The sequence below is a fragment of the Ochotona curzoniae genome, unplaced genomic scaffold, assembly GCF_017591425.1.
Source record: "Ochotona curzoniae isolate NIBS_2020 unplaced genomic scaffold, NIBS_Ocur_1.0 contig_883, whole genome shotgun sequence".
Taxonomy (NCBI): Eukaryota; Metazoa; Chordata; class Mammalia; order Lagomorpha; family Ochotonidae; genus Ochotona; species Ochotona curzoniae.
Window position 1 is genome coordinate 9,192,726 of NW_024466599.1, and position 18,091 is coordinate 9,210,816.

The 18,091-nt window shown below is 42.9% G+C and overlaps 1 protein-coding gene across 2 annotated transcripts in view; it reads right to left on the reverse strand.

The window, feature by feature from the left end:
* NBAS (NBAS subunit of NRZ tethering complex) overlaps window positions 1-18,091 on the reverse strand; it is a 300,840-nt gene that overhangs the window by 91,833 nt on the left and 190,916 nt on the right. For both annotated transcript variants that reach the window (XM_040992846.1, XM_040992845.1), the window contains exons 39-42: window positions 16,606-16,682; window positions 16,123-16,260; window positions 6,361-6,590; window positions 3,195-3,305 (exon numbers count right to left, since the gene is read on the reverse strand). In XM_040992846.1, the coding sequence (XP_040848780.1) occupies window positions 3,195-3,305; window positions 6,361-6,590; window positions 16,123-16,260; window positions 16,606-16,682 (556 nt within the window). The remainder of the gene's footprint in view (window positions 1-3,194; window positions 3,306-6,360; window positions 6,591-16,122; window positions 16,261-16,605; window positions 16,683-18,091) is intronic.

The following is an 18,091-nucleotide window of genomic DNA, read 5'->3' on the forward strand; positions in this document are numbered from 1 at the left end:
ACAGACGGTGCATGCTCAGCCACCTGGACCACCAGCTGCTGCTTTCCAGAAGCTTCAGCAATGACCTAGATCAGGACACAAGCCAACACTGGCACCAGACAGTGGCTGAACTGACTAACTAGGCCACAATACTGCTCATTTCCGTGACCTTTGGAAGACATTTTGTATGCATGGATGTCAAAATTTTTTAACACTGCCAATCTATTACATTTTATTCATTTAATACACTTAATTCATGCTAACTATTCCCACATTAATGCCCCAAATGAGCCATGGTTCTGATTATGGAGGAGGAGCTGGGCGAGAAGACTAGAGTTAAAAATTGTCTAAAACATGGCAATATGGACACAAACCTAACAAGGGGAGCAACAGCAGTCTTCAGGCACAAGCTCTGTGTCTGCACACAAAGGCAGTGTACTATAGTTTACTCATCCCTTTTCCATCCTTGTCTCTGAGATCAGAAGAAAGAATTCTACCAGTGAATATGCAACTAACTGTGATACACAGTACAGCATATTCAGAATCTCCTGATCAAGGCAGCTCCGCCCCTGCATGGATGAAGGAGAGGACGCTAAAGGAGAAGTCACTCAAGAAGGCAGCATAGTGTTCTCTGTCACCCAACAAAAAGCACCCACTCAATACCTGACTGATTAGAATTTGAGACCGGAAGATACCAGAGTCCAGGCAGCCTGGCCCTCAAAAAGGAACAGCAGAACAAACTCTCCAAGTAAACATCCTATCTCCTATTAACACAGCAGGGGTGCTCACTCAAGTAATCAGAGGTGGGCAAGTTCTACTGCAGTACCAAAGCTAGTTTCCAGTATATTCGTTACCGAGTTGGATTATGGTAAGGCTAACTGCAGTCTTTGAATGAAGAACAGGTAACAGCAGACATGACTAGATAAATCAGTATTAAGCACTCTGTCACTCAAGAGTAAGGGTGCCAGGAGGTAATGACTGCCCGCTTTTGTCTTGCTCTGCATCTGCATAATCACATGGCCATCAGGTATGGTAAGAAGTCAACCACAGCCCTGCCTGTAACTCCACAGTCACCTGATAATGTATAAGGCATTCAGAGACCAATGAAGCATCCTGTTTGTACAGATACAGCATCCTTTTATGTAATATTCAATCACAGAGAAAGGGTATGTAGTTAAATGCCACAACTTTTAACAAGGAAAATATGCATTTCTTAGGATATTTCAATTTGAATGTGTTACTGGGCTTCAACAATGCTGACATATTTATTACCATGAGTAACACAATTTACGAGGCCATTTGGTAAATAATTAAAGCATAGATGTTAAAATAAATGTTAAGGAAGTGAGTTAGAATTTAAGATGCACCACATGCCCCCGTCCTGCTCTTCCTTTCCGGGCCTCCCTGCATGGATCCCTGCTCTCCCTGCCCTGCTCTCAAACTTGCTTCAGTTTGTGTTTCCCTAACAGTCTTCCTGTGCAAATAAAAGATACAAAGTCTCCAAGTTCTGTCTCAAGTCTTGCCGCCTTTCTTAGTCTACACTGTTTCCTGAAGTAAGCTTCCTCTTCTTCTCTGAATTTCTGATCCTTATCATGCATCCCCCACCTGTCCTTTCCTCTTGGCCCCACTTTCCTGGGCTTTTTTTCCAGTCCCCTTGATCTGACCCATCTCCTCATCTCACATCTAATAGCTGCACGAAGCCAAATCTGAAGGCGATTATTTTCTTTTTAAGATTTATATATTTTTATTACAAAGTCAGATATACAGAGAGGAGAGACAAAGAGGAAGATCTTTCATCTACTGACTCATTCATCCAAAGCCAGGAGTCCGGAGTCACTTCCGAATCTCCCACACGGGTGCAGGGTCCCAAGGCTTTCAAGGAGCTGCGGGAGGCGGGCAGGGCCACCGGGATTAGAATTTGCGCCCATGTGGGATCCTGACACATGCAAGGCAAGGACTTTAGTCACTAGGCTACAGCACCAGGCCCTGAAGGTTCTTAACACCTCCCCTTTCATTTGCTCCATATTTAGTTTATCCTTATTAATCAATGTTAACTACTATCTATTACACCTTTTTAACAGATGCGAAATACATTCTCTCCTATATTTTTAAAACCTTACTCCAAGTTACAGCAATACCAAGTAGTTTGTTACTATAATAACTCCTATTACGATCTACTTATATCTAGTAGAGTTCCAGATATCTTTCCTCAGCACAGCAGCCACACTGATCTTAACAAAATTAAATGTGGCTGTCATCTTCTTATCTTTTACCAAAATGTTCTAATAGCCTTCTTGTACTCTTACGGGGAAAACAAGCCTTCTTGCTAAGATGTCCCTAGTCCTCACTCAACTCTCACATGCAACTGAAACTCCCAGGGCTCACACGCACAGACCCTTGTGAGAGCCTCAGCTCATCAGCCTCGTCATCCAGGGCCCCCTGCATTTACCGCTGCGTCCACCTCCAACAAAGATGCCCCGTCCTAGTACTTAATTCACTCTGACTTGATTTATGCCTCAGCTGATGTGTTACTTTCTTTTGGAAAGCCATTTTTAATTTTGACAAATCCCCTAACAATGCTCTTTTTCAGATAGTTCTTGCTACAATTTTAGTTTCTCGTTGGCTTAGGTCATTTTGCATTTTCACTCATCTCCAACCACTGCCTGCCAGGAAGTCTGCTGTACTCACCACCGCAACCCCAGTGTCAGCACTGTGCCAAATCGAATGAAAACAGGAAGTAAGAGTACAGTAGGTAACTTCATGCTGTTATTACAAGAAAACAAATACTAACATGCCATTGTTAGAACATTGGTATAATGAAGACAGATGTGTGTGTGCGTGTGTGTGTGTGTGTATTAATTTGAAAGACAGAGTGACAGAGACAGAGAGGCTGAGATCTATCTCCCTCCTGCTGCTTCATTCCCAAACTCACGTAACAGCTGAACCTGTGACACTGCAGTCAGGAGCTGCAAATCCGTCAGACACCGTGTCTGGAGCCCCAGCTTTTCTTCAGCATCTGCTGTTTCCCAGGCACATCAGCAGGGAGCTGAGACTGAAGCAGCCCAGACTGGAACTGGCCCTCTGACCTGGGATGCTGACATTCCAAAGGAACGCTGGACTCACCGAACCATGTACTGAAGACGTCAGGCAAGGACTTACCAAGATACTATCCTGAAAGACATGGAAAGAAACTTGGACACAAACAATGTGCTTACCCGCTGTCGGTAAACAGGAACTCCAAATGGGTCATAAAAACTTCCCAGTGGGAGACACCGTATCGCTGAGCCAGAGAAAGTGCAATACTGTAGACGTTTTCCTCAAGGGTTCTTCAATCATCCGCACAGAAAGGGTAAAAAGAGAAACACAGTTCCTTATTCAGCAAACACATGCTCGTTAGGGTGGCTCTCTGCTGCTAGCGGGTCAGTGTGCTCAGGAGACTTCTGACAGTGACTCAGGAGAAGAACTTCCAAGGAATGCGAGTGCCCCTGTTTACAGTGGTGCACTGCTACTCATTGAGGACTGGCTAGGTCAGCCTCCCTCAGAGACACCTGACAGTGTCTGGAAGCACTGCATTGCAGCTAGGGGACAAGGGAGAATCCTTGTCGGCACGTAGTGACCAAAGCCAATACACACATGTCAACACACAAGGCAGGCTTGTCAAAACAAAAAAATACCTGTTCAAAACACCGATAGTGTTCAGTTTAAGCAAACTCTGGCCTAGACTCTACCATCTGCAAGGGAGACTGTGCAGCACTGAGAGCAGGCCTACCCAGAGTCCAGGAAATGGCAGTGGCACACTGGACAACCTGAGCATCTCCAAGAGTCCAATAAAATGGTCTGGAGGACTTACGCTACGGCCAACTGCAAGACTCATGAAACTGTTGCTTGAAAAAAACAGGCAAAATCACAAATGTAGAAATAAAGTTTAGTCTTACTGAGTAGTGCTGCAGAGAACCTGCTGACCCTAAGGAAACCATGGCATCTACATTCTTCATTAGTCAGAGGTTATTAAACATTTCCTGCAAAACATCATATGCTAAATGCTTTAGGTCATGTTGCCATACATTCCCCACAACATAGTCTTCTTTTTGCTTGTTTCATGGGGTTTTTTTTACCCCATCAAGCTTGAAAAATACAAAATGCCACCTTTGCTTGTGGTTTACAAACAAAAAAGACAAAATATTCATTAAGGTTGTTAAAAATCATGAATGAAGTCAGGTCAACTGGGAGTATGAAAGCCCCTCCACATGATGGAGATATTACTCACTCATTCTTTCTATGACTTTGCACAACCACAGGTTCAACAAATACTGATACATTTATCACCTGATAAAGATGGAAAACAACCAAGCTATGTGGTACCCCGTCAAAGCTACCCCTCCCAAACTCTGAGAGTGTATTAGCTAAGACATGTAGACATGTGACGCACTTGCAAAAAAATGGGATTAAAATGAATATACAGTAAGTATGACAATGGTCTCGTCCACCAAAGTGAAGATAGAGTTGCAGAGTGGTAGGAATGGGTATTCTTACATGCAAAAGTCTTATTTAATCAAAATCCTCAAAGCAGAAAATGCACAGAAGCTTTGGAGCATTAAAAAAAAAAAAAAGCAAACACGCAAAGACTTTCCAAAAAACAGATTGCAGAGAAGAGTCTATTACATATTTATCAAAGTATGCATCTGTCCTTCAGGACACCTTTCAAATAGCACGAGATAACTGGAAATTAAAAAATAAAGACGAAAGTTCTAACAAAATGTAACTGATGACACAAGGCATGTTTTACCTTATTTATCCTATATAATAACCCTCTTCTTAGAAACCACAACATGGTACCAAGGACCACAGAAATTCCAAAGGAATCACATGCTGGAATTGGAATCAACTCCATTCCTGGCTGTGTGACCTGGAGCGACTCTTTGTAAGTTTCTGGTACTCAGACACATCTTCCAGAAGTACACAGGGAGGACTAAGCCATCTCTTAAGGTGACTTTCAAACTGGTCCCAAAAATATCTGGAATTATGAACTTCCAGAAAACAGGGGAAGAGAAAAATATTTCTATTTCTTCTTAATTTAGACTAATTACAGGTTGTTGTTACCTGTCTTCTGACCTCCCTATGCCCACCCTATTTTTACAATAAACCTGTAGCGTCTTCTTTTAGGAAAGAATCACAGGTTAATCTAAAATTATCAAAGGGTGCCATGACTATATTGGTACTTGCTCAACAATTTAAACGACAATCTTGAAAATCTGGTAAATATTATTATCACAATCAAGAAATATCTTTGCTATTTTAAACGACATTACCAGGAGAAAGGGACTGCCATGAACGACAGGCACAGTTTAACCTTTAAAGGCTGGCAGGCTCAATGCAACGGCACGGCAACACTTCGTTCAGAACACAGCAGCCTGGGAGAGAAGGCTGCGGTGCTGCCACGAAATGCTGACTTGGACACGTGACAGCACCAGGCTAAGACCAGCCGTGACCCTCGCCACTCAACACTCCCAGGCATCAGCTCTGTCAATCATGAAAGGGGATGAGACATTTTATGTTATATAGAGTTATTTTGAGGATTCTAAAAGGGTTATAACAAAGTTGACACAGCATCTCACACAATTCTTTCCTTATGGTAAACTCAACAACTGGGTAGTAAAAAACAAAAAGTTTCTATTTAACAACCAACTGGAAGCAAACACATTTTTCCTGCCCTTAAGTGTATAAGCATTTCTCAATTGGTTTAGTCTATGGAAACAAAAAATAGACACCGGTATTAAACCAAAAGGGATTTTTTTGACCTCAAAATCATTTCCACTGACTGTGCCGTGAACTAGACTGTCATCTCACAAAAAGATGATGTACAGGAAGAAGAAATCCAAGTTGCAGGCAGCGTGGGATACGCAGGAGGGACGACACAGCTGCTCCTGCCTGGCCAGGAACGTCAAGGCCCCTGAAGCCGCAGCACTGGGTTGTCTTGGCAGAAATCAGTCAGTTAAACTAAGTTTTAACCTTCTGAAGAAATTAAACTGCCCTGTACTTCAAAAAGTGGTATTTTTAGGCAGGAATAAATCTGTCACAAGCTTAATAATTACTACTCGTGACTATACCCTACTAGCCCTCGTTAGGAACATGATCTTGGTATTGACTATTAGACTCACATGAAGCTTTAAACAACAACAAAAATCTCAGTTCTGATCTAAACCTTCAGGTTCACAGAAAGACTCAGAGACACTGAGTGTGAGTGGGCACAGAGGACAAAAGCCTGTGCAGGGCAATGATGGGAGATAAACCTGTGGAAGGCTGTGACGCCTGGTGCTGACACCCCAGCTTGTTCCCGTACATTGTGGAGCCAACCCCTTATGAGATGAAAGTGTCCCTTACTCTGCCAGACCAAGGATAGTCTCCCTTTTATACTGGTCATCAGCGGTGAAGCGCTGCACATCCACGCCCTTCCGCAGGCCCTGGAGGAGCTGAGCCTGGGTGAAATCCAGGAGGCGCTCATTGTAGTAGTGTAACTGCTTAGTCAGCAAAACAAGCTCCTCTGGCCAGGAGTCCTGCTCACGTCGAGTCACATGCCTGGTCACCATCCTGATCAGCTCCCTGGGGTCAGCCTGCAGAGACACGGGAAACATACAGTTCATGACAATTACACCGACACACAGTTCAGAGACAACTGCTTGGCCCTTTAATGATCTGCATGGCTGGTGCTTCACCCACACCGAACAGCACAAACAGGACACAGAGTATTTCAGAACCACGTTTCTGGACTCTTGTTCTGTTGTTCTTCCACCTATTTAAAAACCATCATCCATTTTAGACAAGTAATATATTCCTGCTTTTTCAATTACCATAAACTTACATCAGAATTCTTAACTAAAAACCAGATAATTCGTAATAGCTCATCCTGGAAGTAATTTTCATCATCACTGCCTCTGGATAAATTTTTCCCAGACTATCGTAAGTGTTCTCAGTAAGAAAGATACAGCTCAATACCCTCACTAGAAATGGCTAAATAGCTCAAAGGAAAAGTGCTTTCTCCAGGGATAAGTTAGGGGGAAACCACCTCTGTTCTTGAGATCACAAATGCTTTCGGTTCCAGGAGGAAGCACTAAATCAATTTTTACTCTGCTCTATTTGGAGCTCAATGAGATAGTGTTCCGTGAATCTCTGGTAACACTAAGAGTATTTAAAGAGAAAATGAAAATAGAATCCAACAGATGACAGAAAAGAGAATATGTGATTTATTGATTTATTGGCTCGATTTATTGACATTAAAGTCGATCTGAGTGCCAACACAGTTAACAGCAGCCCAGCCATAGTTCTGAAACTACTTAACTAAGAGCATAACACTTGAATAGTATTCATGCCATCACTTGTAACTTCTAAAAAATGCAGTTTATAATTTAATCTGTGAGGGCCCAGTGCAGTGGAGCAGTGGTTAAGGTCCTCGCCTTGTACGCACGGGATCCCATATGGGCATTGGTTCCAATCCCGGCAGCCCCACTTCCCATCTGGTTCCCTGCCTGTGGCCCAGGAAAGCAGTGGAGGACGGCCCAAAGCTTTGGAACCCTGCACCCACGTGGGAGACCCAGAAGAGGCTCCTGGCTTCAGATTGGCTCAGCTCCAGCTGTTGCGGCCACCTGGGGAGTGATTCATCAGACGGAAGATCTTCCTCTGTATATCTGCCTTTCCAATAAAAATAAAATAAATCTCTAAAAAAATAATAATTTAATCTGTGAAAGCTGGGTTGAAGGGGAACCAGACTGTCCACTGGTCCTCAGAAACGCACTCCTAATTACAGTCAACCAGGTGTCACTTCAAAGTAGACGTATGTCAATGTTGAGTCCATTTTCCAAACCAAGCCTGACATTCTCTTTCATTTTAAGGGACAATATGAAAATACTGATTTTAAAAAATTGAAGAAATCCCTAATTGTCAGCAGGTGGATTGGAAGAATAGTCAATTTTTCATACTTAATGTGATTTGGTTATTTTAAATTTGTTTAATGCATAAACTGAGTTCTACTCTCCAAAGTCACAGACATGAGTCTCCTGGGCTGGGTACTTGCACAGGACTTCAGAAGCTGATCTGAAAGCCTGCATCCATGTAACACTAGCCCGGGTCTGAGCCCCATCTCCAGTTCTGGCACAGCCTCCACCTAAGTGCCTCCTTAGGAGCAGTAGTGAGGGTCATGGCCTCGGGTCCCCAGCACTCACGCAGTAATCCCACACTGAGCGCTGTGTTCCTAGGTTTGGCCTGCTCCACCTCTGGCATCTGTGGGCATTTGGGAAACAAACCAGCAGATGTACGATTTTTACCTCTTTGTTTTTGTCCTTTGTTTCTCCCTCTTCCTGTGTCTAACTCTATCCCATTGAAGTAAACAAAAAATCTTTAAAAGATGATCCAGAACATAAGAGAATCTCTTGTATAAATTAGGTACAGTAAAAAGGGCTCACATTGAACTTGCTTTTAAGTCAGCAGAACTTTATATTCCAGCTCTCTCACTTAGAAGAGGTGCAACTTGCAACAAGTTGCTTTGTATCTCTAGTTTTTTCCCCTATAAAAGGAATCAACAAGCTCAACCTCCTCTTGGATCCCTGAGATTAAGCAGTTAGCAGTTCACTGAAGGCACCTGAACAGATGCACCAACACAGAACTACAAGAGGAGTGCAGGGGACGCCCAGGGGGCAGCTGGGTCCCTCTTAATCCTCCTGCAGCTCAGTCTCGGGTGCCTGGTAGAGGAGCAGCACTTGATGGATGATCATCTTTCTAAGACTCAAATCCAATGAATGTATCAGAATGCAGTCATTAATAAATACATGTACTTTTCTCCAGGTGTGGCAAGAAGGGAGTTCTACAGCTCCTCACACTTAAGCCTCAATTAAGTTAATATTCCTAACTGATTTGCTTCCTCACAAATACAAATTTTAGACCAACACATTATAGTCAAAAGATTCCCACAGACTTTAAACATTAGTTTCCTCTCCTTTATTAAGCAGAAACTGTCAAAATGTGCTATAGATAAATTTTATTTAATTATTGTTCACCTTCAAATGTATTCGTCTTTCCTAGAAGTATTTAGGGACAAAAAGCTAGTATGTCAGCCTTTGCAAAGAGAGAGGCCCATTGCAGGCACTGTCTACTGAGTGTCACTAAGTCCCGAGCACCCTGTAAGACAGGCATCTCCTAGGACCATCTGTGTTAAGTAACTTGCACAACTATTACGCTGTTGAGTGGCAGACATGATGCCAAGCACAATGCTTGCCAAGAACCATCCCTTTCTAGTTGTTGCATGAAAAGGACTATCTCTTAAAATCACAAAGTTCTTGACTAGCCCAATGGAAACATGACTCCCACTAAATGTAAATAAGACTTGGCATCAGGGGCTGGTATTGTGGCATAGTGGATTAAGCTACTTTTTATAATGCCAATATCACACTAAAGCATGTGCTTGAGTTCTCTCTCATCTACTTCCAGTCCAGCTTGCTGCTAATGAAACTAGCAAGCAAAGGAAAGAGTGGGTAAACGCTTCAGAACCTGTAACCTACTCAGACGACTAACACAGAGCTTCTGGCTGCTGGCCTTCGGCTGACCCAGCCCTGACTAACAGCCACTTGAGGAGTGAACTTGTGGATGAACATCTCTCTCTCTCTCTCTCTCTCTCTCTCTCTGTGTGTTTCTACTTCTAATGCAACCTTTCAAACAAATCTTTAAAAAATTGGCATTAGATCAATTTTCAGTGATAAATTTTAATGCTGCAATTCATTACTGCTATAGGCACTCATTTTTTAGGAAAAAAAAAAGAATTATGTGTGTGTGTGAGAGAGAGAGAGAGAGAAAGAGAGAGAGAGAGACGAATACACAGAAGGAGAAAGTCAGCTCTGCCAGCTGCTGGTTCATTCCCCAGATGGCTGCAACATACAGGGCTGTAACAGATTAAATGAGGGAACATTGAACTCCATCTGGGTCCTTCAAAACTGGGCACAGCTCTCTGCGCTTTGCGGCCACTTTCTGCTGCTATATCAGACACATGAGCAGGAAGCTGAATCAGAAGTGGAGCAGCCAGGACTCAAACAAGTATTCCTCTGGGATGCCAGTATTGCAGGTGGCAGTTTAACGTGCTACAGCACAATGACAGTCCCAGGAATACCATTTTGTATGCAATTTTGTGACAAAAGCACATTTCCACTTAAAATTCTGGTAAACACAGTCATCTTATTAATTCTCCAGTGATGGTTCTGTAAGTGACTACAAGTGTAAAAGCTATCAAAATGTCTTAAGTACAAAGGAAGACTTTTCACTATTTCAACTTATAAATTTATTGTGTAAAACATAATACTAATGAGATGAGACAACTTCTCACATAGGCTTCCCAGAAAAAAATAATTAGTTATGGTGTGAAAACAAAGGCATTGGCATCGAAGCCCTAGGTGGCTAGAATTTTTCTCCTGAGTTTCAAGCTTTTCATCTCCCAGATTAAAGCAGTTTCCTCTGTGCAGAGCCGTCAAACAGATGAAATTTCAGCAGGCCAGGAGCATGCTGCAAGATCGTTTCCTTCTCACTGTCACGACTACTTTCTACTTATTTCTTCTTTAAGGAACTTGACTGCTTATGATTACTTTCAATATTCAATTTATATTTCAGTGAAAATTCTTCCTCTTAGCTTATTACTGTATTTTTTCCTCACTTCTGATTCCCTAAGTACTTCATACACTCATTCATTTTACTCCACACATGACTTCCATTTGGCCTTAAATCAACCGAGGGAAGTATGCAAGAGCCTCTGCTCCTGGTTAAAGATGTCCAATCTACCCTTGAGGCACCTGCCGCTGTGACTTCAGCCAACAATCCTACTGTGCAGCTCTCTGTTGTTGCTCAGTCCATACTGCTGCTCCGTCTCCCTGAGCATTGCACGTTCAGCTGGATATTCCACATCTCCTATCAGCTGGGCCTGTAACTGCTGCTCAGAGTTCATCCAAACTGCTCTTCCCCTCTTTCCCAGATAAGCTTCACAAGAACATTGAAGCTTTCCACCTGAAAGAAATCTCCAAAGGACACATGGGTGGTTGCACACTCACCCACATTCAGTACTCATGGTGATGTTTAAAAACATCACAGGCTAAAAAAAAAATTCAACCACCATTAAGGGCTTAAAAGGGAATGGGTTGAGAGTTAAATTATCCTATTCCCCCGGCTCAAAAAAAAAAAAAAATCCCACATACACAAATCTATGTAGTCTTCAAGGGGGTAGATAAAATATGACTTAAAGAATATAGTCTAATCTAAGTTCTTGTAAGAACACACTACACTAAGCATAAATATTCATGACAATAGGAGGCTCAATGACATAATCTATTGCTTGCCAAGAGAGGCAATGTATCCATTTTGGTTTAATTGTTTCCATGTCTTTGTAATATTGTTTGGAAAGTTTTAAGCAGGTGGTGTTTTTCCCCTCTAGGGTTGTTATCTTCCTTAAGGTAATTTTCTCCTTAGTATTTTCAATTAGTGCATTCAAAACACACATTTTAGGGACAGTCTACCATAAAGTTTTGAATGTCATCCCTGCTGTTTGCTTCCCTAGCCTATAAAACTAAAGAGACTGTGTCCATTTTAACTGAATTCATCTCTGAAAACTATTTAAGCATGCTAGAAAAAAAAAAAGCCACTTGGAGACAGATCTGCAATAGTCACTAACGAAAGATGCAAGTGAACAGCGCCAGGAACTGCTCTCGGACACCTGCTTCAGCAGTCCAAAGGCAGATTGTGTGTCCACCAGCCAAACCAGGATGTACAGAGCGTCAAACATTAACCATGGATTGTGCACCATTTCCACCATGGGAACAATTTGGTCACTTGTGCACTATCTTTCAAGCATAAAAGCTAGTTAATTATGGGCCCGGCACAGTAGCCTAGCAGCTAAAGTCCTCGTCTTGCACGTGCTCAGATCCCACATGGGTGCAAGTTCTAATTCCGGCAGCCCCGCTTTCCATCCAGCTCCCTGCTTGTGGCCTGGGAAAGCAGTCAAGGACGGCCCAAGGCCTTAGGATCCTGCACCTACAAGCGAAACTTGGAAGACGTTTCTTGCTCCTGGCTTCCGATTGGCTCAGCTCTGGCCACTGCAGTCACTTGGGGAGAAAATCAGCAGACAAAAGATCTTCCTCTCTGTCTTTCCTCCTCTCTGTATAGCTGCCTTTCCAATAAAAAAATAAACAAATCTTTAAAAAAAAAATAGTTAATTATGATCAACACTAGAATAGAAAACTCAGACTCCAGGTGGACATTTTTCAGTCACCATTTAATCAAAAGCAGGTGAGGTCAGCTGCTCCAAAGACCAGCTCAGAAAGCTGCCAAGTCCCAGGGCCTTCTGTGGATACCTTAGGAGAGTGCTGCTCTGCTGGAAGCGTGGGCTTTGAATCAAAAGCAATGCCATAAATTCTATCAATCCTTTTATTCAAACTACGCAATATACCTGTGTTAGCATTCTTTTGGCACGTATTTACAGGCAGTGGGAAAAGCAAATGTGAAACGATTGTAGAATTAAAACAAACTGAACTGACAGCTGAGTGAAAGCTAAGCCTCACTGGGTGCTATTATGTGTAGGCAACAAATTGAAACCACTTTGATTTCAATTTTCAAGACGACTCATCAGGAGTTTGTCATGTTTAATTCCAAACCCAGTAGTGCTGCTTCATGTGAAGAAGATGCTGAAAAGACTCCAATAATGAGCCATTCGACAGCCAGCCTGGGTATGTGAAAATAAAGTGACTGTGCCCCACCCTACTAATCCAAGAGGTTCAGGACTCACAAGTGCAAACCAGAGGCCCCAGACTGGCCTGACTCACAGAGGTGGACATGAGCCCGTCAGATCACAGGCCATTAACAGTCACTGAGACACTACAGAGGGCGGGGTCCACGGCACGTGCAGAGGGAAGGAATTCCTGCCCTCCAATAAAGCCACCACACTGACAGTCAAGATATGTGCACTGACTGCAACTACAAGTTACTGCTCTCATGAACAGGTGAACACACAAGGAGTGGAGAGAACCAGTGAAGGCAGCTGATGGTCAACACGGCAAGGAGGACCATGGCCAGAGAGAACTAAGGCAGCCGTTGGTCAGAGAGTGAAGGAGGGCTGTGGGCAGAGAGAACGAAAGCAGCTGACAGTCAGCAAGGCAAGGAGGGCTGTTGGCAGAGAGAACTAAGGCAGCTGACAGTCAGCAAGGCAAGGAGGGCTGTGGGCAGAGAGAACCAAGACAGCTGACAGTCAGCAAGGCAAGGAGGGCTGTTGGCAGAGAGAACTAAGGCAGCTGACAGTCAGCAAGGCAAGGAGGGCTGTGGGCAGAGAGAACTAAGGCAGCTGACAGTCAGCAAGGCAAGGAGGGCTGCAGTAGATGCACCTTTGAGCTCACACTTGTCTGTCCCAGTGGGAGGAAGGGGGATGTAACGCAAAAGAAATTATATCACCAAGTGCACAGAGGCATTTAAATTCAGAGAAATATTACACTGCAAACAGGTGGAACATGAACTTCCCAAGAGGAGGTGGAGGGATAAGGAGGAGGCAGCCAGCTCCCTGAGAGCTCTCCTCACCTTCAGAAGCACAGACTTTATAGCCAACACTGCAGCACATGAAAATCTCCTGCCAGGAACTTAACTACGCCTTAGACCAACAGGCCAGAGACTCACTCAGCTCCAAGGAAGAACAACACTGCTTCTTGTATAACCACATTAGCACAGCAGCACTTCCAGCAGAAAGCAGGGAAAGGCTGGAATCAGGAGCTCTAAATGGAAGGGTGCCACTTTGCACTAGAGAAAACTTGAGAAAATTGCCACATTTGTCTATCTTCTCCACAGATCTCTCTTCTGAAAACTTTGGTTATCTATAAAGAATTAAATGGCAGAATGAATGACAGTCAATTGCCTTCATTGTAATTTATTTTTATATTTCTACTGCCCATTGATAATTTCCATAAACAAGGCCCTAGGCTGACTGTTGCTGCTTAACCCTAAACAGAAGAGGCTCAACCCCAGCACAGGATCTAATCACACGCGGCATTTCTCTAGAGTCACGTAGCTCTTCCAGGCCATGAACTGTTATGGTAAAATCTCAGACCCATCTCAATACCTCAACACACACGACAGCCACAGCAATACTTCTATGTATATTACCTCACTTATTCTTCCTTTTCTTTTAAATAAAAATTGATGTAGATCATAAGCAGTCTGACTCACATTGATTGTTGATTCATAGATTACATAACATTATCTTATTGCAAATAGATACAGGCTGTTTGAGGTTGAAATAATATTACAATATACAGGTACTATTTTCTGGATTGACATTTCATCTTAAATTAAGGCAAACATGTGGTATTTAACCTTTTGAGATTGGCTTATTTCCCTTAGCATAATGGTTTCCAGTTGGGCCCATTTGGCCACAAAAAACTGTATTTCATTGTTGTTAACAGCTGAATAGTATTCCATGGAGTAAATGAACCATAGTTTTCTTATCCAGTCTTCCATAATGGGACGGGAGAGCAGAGAAATCTTTCATCTCCCTAGAATGTGTGAGGAAGACATGAAATACAACCTACCAGGATCATAATTGGTAACTCATAGACAACAGACTCGAATCAGCATTAGACAATAGTAAAACTACAAAGGCATAATGGAGGGAATCAGGAGCGATCCTGACAACCTCTTAACAGGAGGTCATATGCATAGAGCAGTGTGGGGGGGAGGGGGAACCCCAGAGTGGAGCAGGCGGACAGGAGGAGGCTTGTATCCGAACTCTGAAGACTCCTAGATCCTCACCAAGGACTATCAGTACGAGCACCAAGGACTACATCCCAACTGCCAAGGAGACCACGGGCAAGTGGAGTGCCTTTGGAGGCTGAGAACTCTGAGGTCACCCACCTCCATTTGGATCTACCACACAGGATGGAAGAAGCCCAAATCCTGCCTTGCAGGATCCAAGATCATCGGAATGACAACCAGGAGCACTGTGTGGTCCGCAGAAGCAGAACAGTAAACTTCCTTCAGGACTAGGGTGGAGAGCTTTCTCTGGTCCTTGCCTAGTTCCAACTTTGGGTCCCCACCCTCTCTCGCAATGACCACTAGGATCGCTCCAGAAACCCCTCAAAACAAACAAATCGAACAAAATCTAGAACAGATAGAAAACAACAAGGAAGGCTTGTAATCAGACAGGAAATGGTCAGAAGGGATGCACTTATAACTCACTGGGTGGGACACAAAGGTTAATTACTCCTCACTGAGGTATTGAAGATTTCTCTGCACACCCCTCCTAAAACTGTTCACCTAAACTGTTGACACATGTCTTGTTAGAGTTATAGAGTTAGACTACCCGAAAAACAGTCAGACTCAGCAAAATAATAAGAAAAAAAATTTGATGATTGATGGCAATGGCTATGGACTTATTTGGGCATCTTCACTTATCTGTAGGTTCTCCCGTATATTTTGGATAGTTGAGGTAGCTGGAACTTTGATACACATATAAGACCACTAACAGTCCACAGGAGGACAGGGGAGGAGGAATCCTTGCATCATTCCCCCATCAGTGGATCTGGAAGCCTTCACATTTACTAGAGAAGTGATAATTTTCAATAAAATGAACTTATGCTCCCAGTGTGGCTCTGCAGGGCCGTGACATCGAGAGGCCACTGTAATAATACTCTGTGTCCACTGAAGAAAGCACATGTAATCCAGGACCCTCTTAGACCCTTTCACTCGAAAGGCACAATCAATCAGAAAAGCTATCAGATGCCTTCATATCTAAAGATTTTAAAAAAAAGGTCTAGTTTGGCTCCAAGAATGACACTGCCTTCTTTCCTAAATTGTACCGAGCCACCCTTCTTTGGGGTTGAAATAACTTTTCCACTTAGACACTCTGGCTATCTGAGCCCTTCTGAACTAAAAGTTGATAAACAATACACAAAGTGAAAGAAAAGTTTGGCCAATAAATATCAAAAGCTCTAACTCTTACTCACGCCCGGAGCAGCAACTACATGTAACACAAAGCAGCAAGCACATGTGCCTGCCACTTGGCAAAAGCCAAAGACACGTTGGGACTGTTTCAGAAAACCTTTGACTCAGCTCATTCCCAGAGTGCAAAGCGTCTGGACTCACCTTGTAGAGCGGGTGGCACTCGTGCGTGAAACACGGAGCCAACCGGGCATAGATCTGCAGGCTGTAGTAATAGGCTGCCAGCTGGAGTGACAATGCCGAGTGGGCCTGCTTCTCAAAGCACCTGTTTGCATCTAACACCTAGGCAGGAAGAGGAGAGAAGTCACTCCATGGAAAGGGCATCAGCAAGGACATTATAAACCACTACATCCTCAGTCATTTCAGTAGGATTCAGTTATAAAGACTCCATTGTATCAACTCAGGCGCAAGTTCAACTAACTACACTGAAATTCAGAACATGTAGATGTAGATCTCGTGTGGATGAGACTGGATTAAAGTCAGCGTTTAAGCTACTGTCAGTGCAGTGCTCCTTCCCTGGGTACTGACTGGAAACATAAAGAATGAGCAATATTACTAATTAAAATAAAGAACAGATTGTTACCATCCCTATTTTCAATTTCTTCTTGATAGTGAAGGTAAACTTACCTGTGGTAGGGCAAGGAGATAGGCGAGGGCCAAGGTCATGTCATTGGGTAAAGCATCACTTGCTAGTTGTAAGAGAACTGAACACAGAAAAAAAAAATGTAATTTTGCTTGGTGATCAAAGACATTTACAGTCACTAAGAATCAAAAGTCTATACAATTTCAACAAGAAATCAGCTCCAGAGGATTCCCAAAGGCCTTTCAGGAAAATCTACTCGGCAACATCTATGCACAGAGCAAAAGGCACTGTGTTAGGCAGTAGCTCTGACAGACTGGGGACAGGCAGACACTGTGAGAAAATGCAGGTGGGGTCACTCTAAGTGTGAGCATGAACACCCAGTGGGAATGGCCTCTGGAAGCTGCTTCTCTTGGTTTTATCTATCAATGAGCATTGATGATATGAATGATCATGTAAGCACTAACTACCAGAGCAATTAAACGCTCTGGGAGTGCAAATTCAAGACTAATCTGTTTATAATTATGATATCATGTTTTGCTCCTTCCAAGAACACTCCTCTTTATCCCACAACACAAAATGAAAATCAAACTCCTGTTTTGTTTTAAAATATCCTGGCCATTGACAACTCTGCTACCAAAACAACAACAAACTGTGACGTAAGCAACAAACTGCCAACACTGTGGCTTCCCAAGAGGGAACACACTCAGTAAAGTGAGCACTTGGGCACAGTTTGTCTTAATGAGGATGCATTCTGCCCTCTATGGTTTGTGACACACACCAGTCTCCACAGCATCACAATCAAATCCTTCATTTTTTTTGGAAAGCACAGACTCTTGAGCTACACTAATAAAGAGGAAATCATATATTTTTTAAAAATCTAATGGCAATGATATTTGACTTTGGAAATGCAACACACATTTTTCTAGCAGAAGAATCACCTTACTAGTGAATACTTGAGCAACTGTATCATTTAATCAGAAGTTTGGGCAGTGCAGATGGTGGGTAAAATATCCAAAGTGCAGCTACAATTCAATACTTCCTATGGATCATGCACAGAAAAATACACTGTGGCCCTACAATGTTCTTCTGCAAATCTTATCAAGCAACATACCACCAGCCAACCTCACACAGTTCTGGACACATATTCTAATAAAAAAAAAAAAACTTCGTTTATTACACAATCCAGCTCCAAATTCATGTTTTTAGTCTACATCAGTGAGATCTAGCTCTGAAGCAGACACAACCTTGTGAGAAGATTCAGCTTCTGCCCTTCGCAGGGGAGGGCAAGGGGGCCGGGCAGAGACTAGGGTAACAAAGTCAGAGCAAACAGCTTGCACAATCATGAAACCAAAGAAGTATAAATACTGGTGAATAAACCCTACGAAACATTAATAACTAGAGGACGAATGAGCAAAGCAATAAATTTTGAACAGCAAAAGATAAAGTAAAAGAAATACTTTAAGTGTAATCTGCTGAAAGTCCATTGGAGCATAACTTGCACACACACAGGCTGTCATTTGGCCTTCTGTC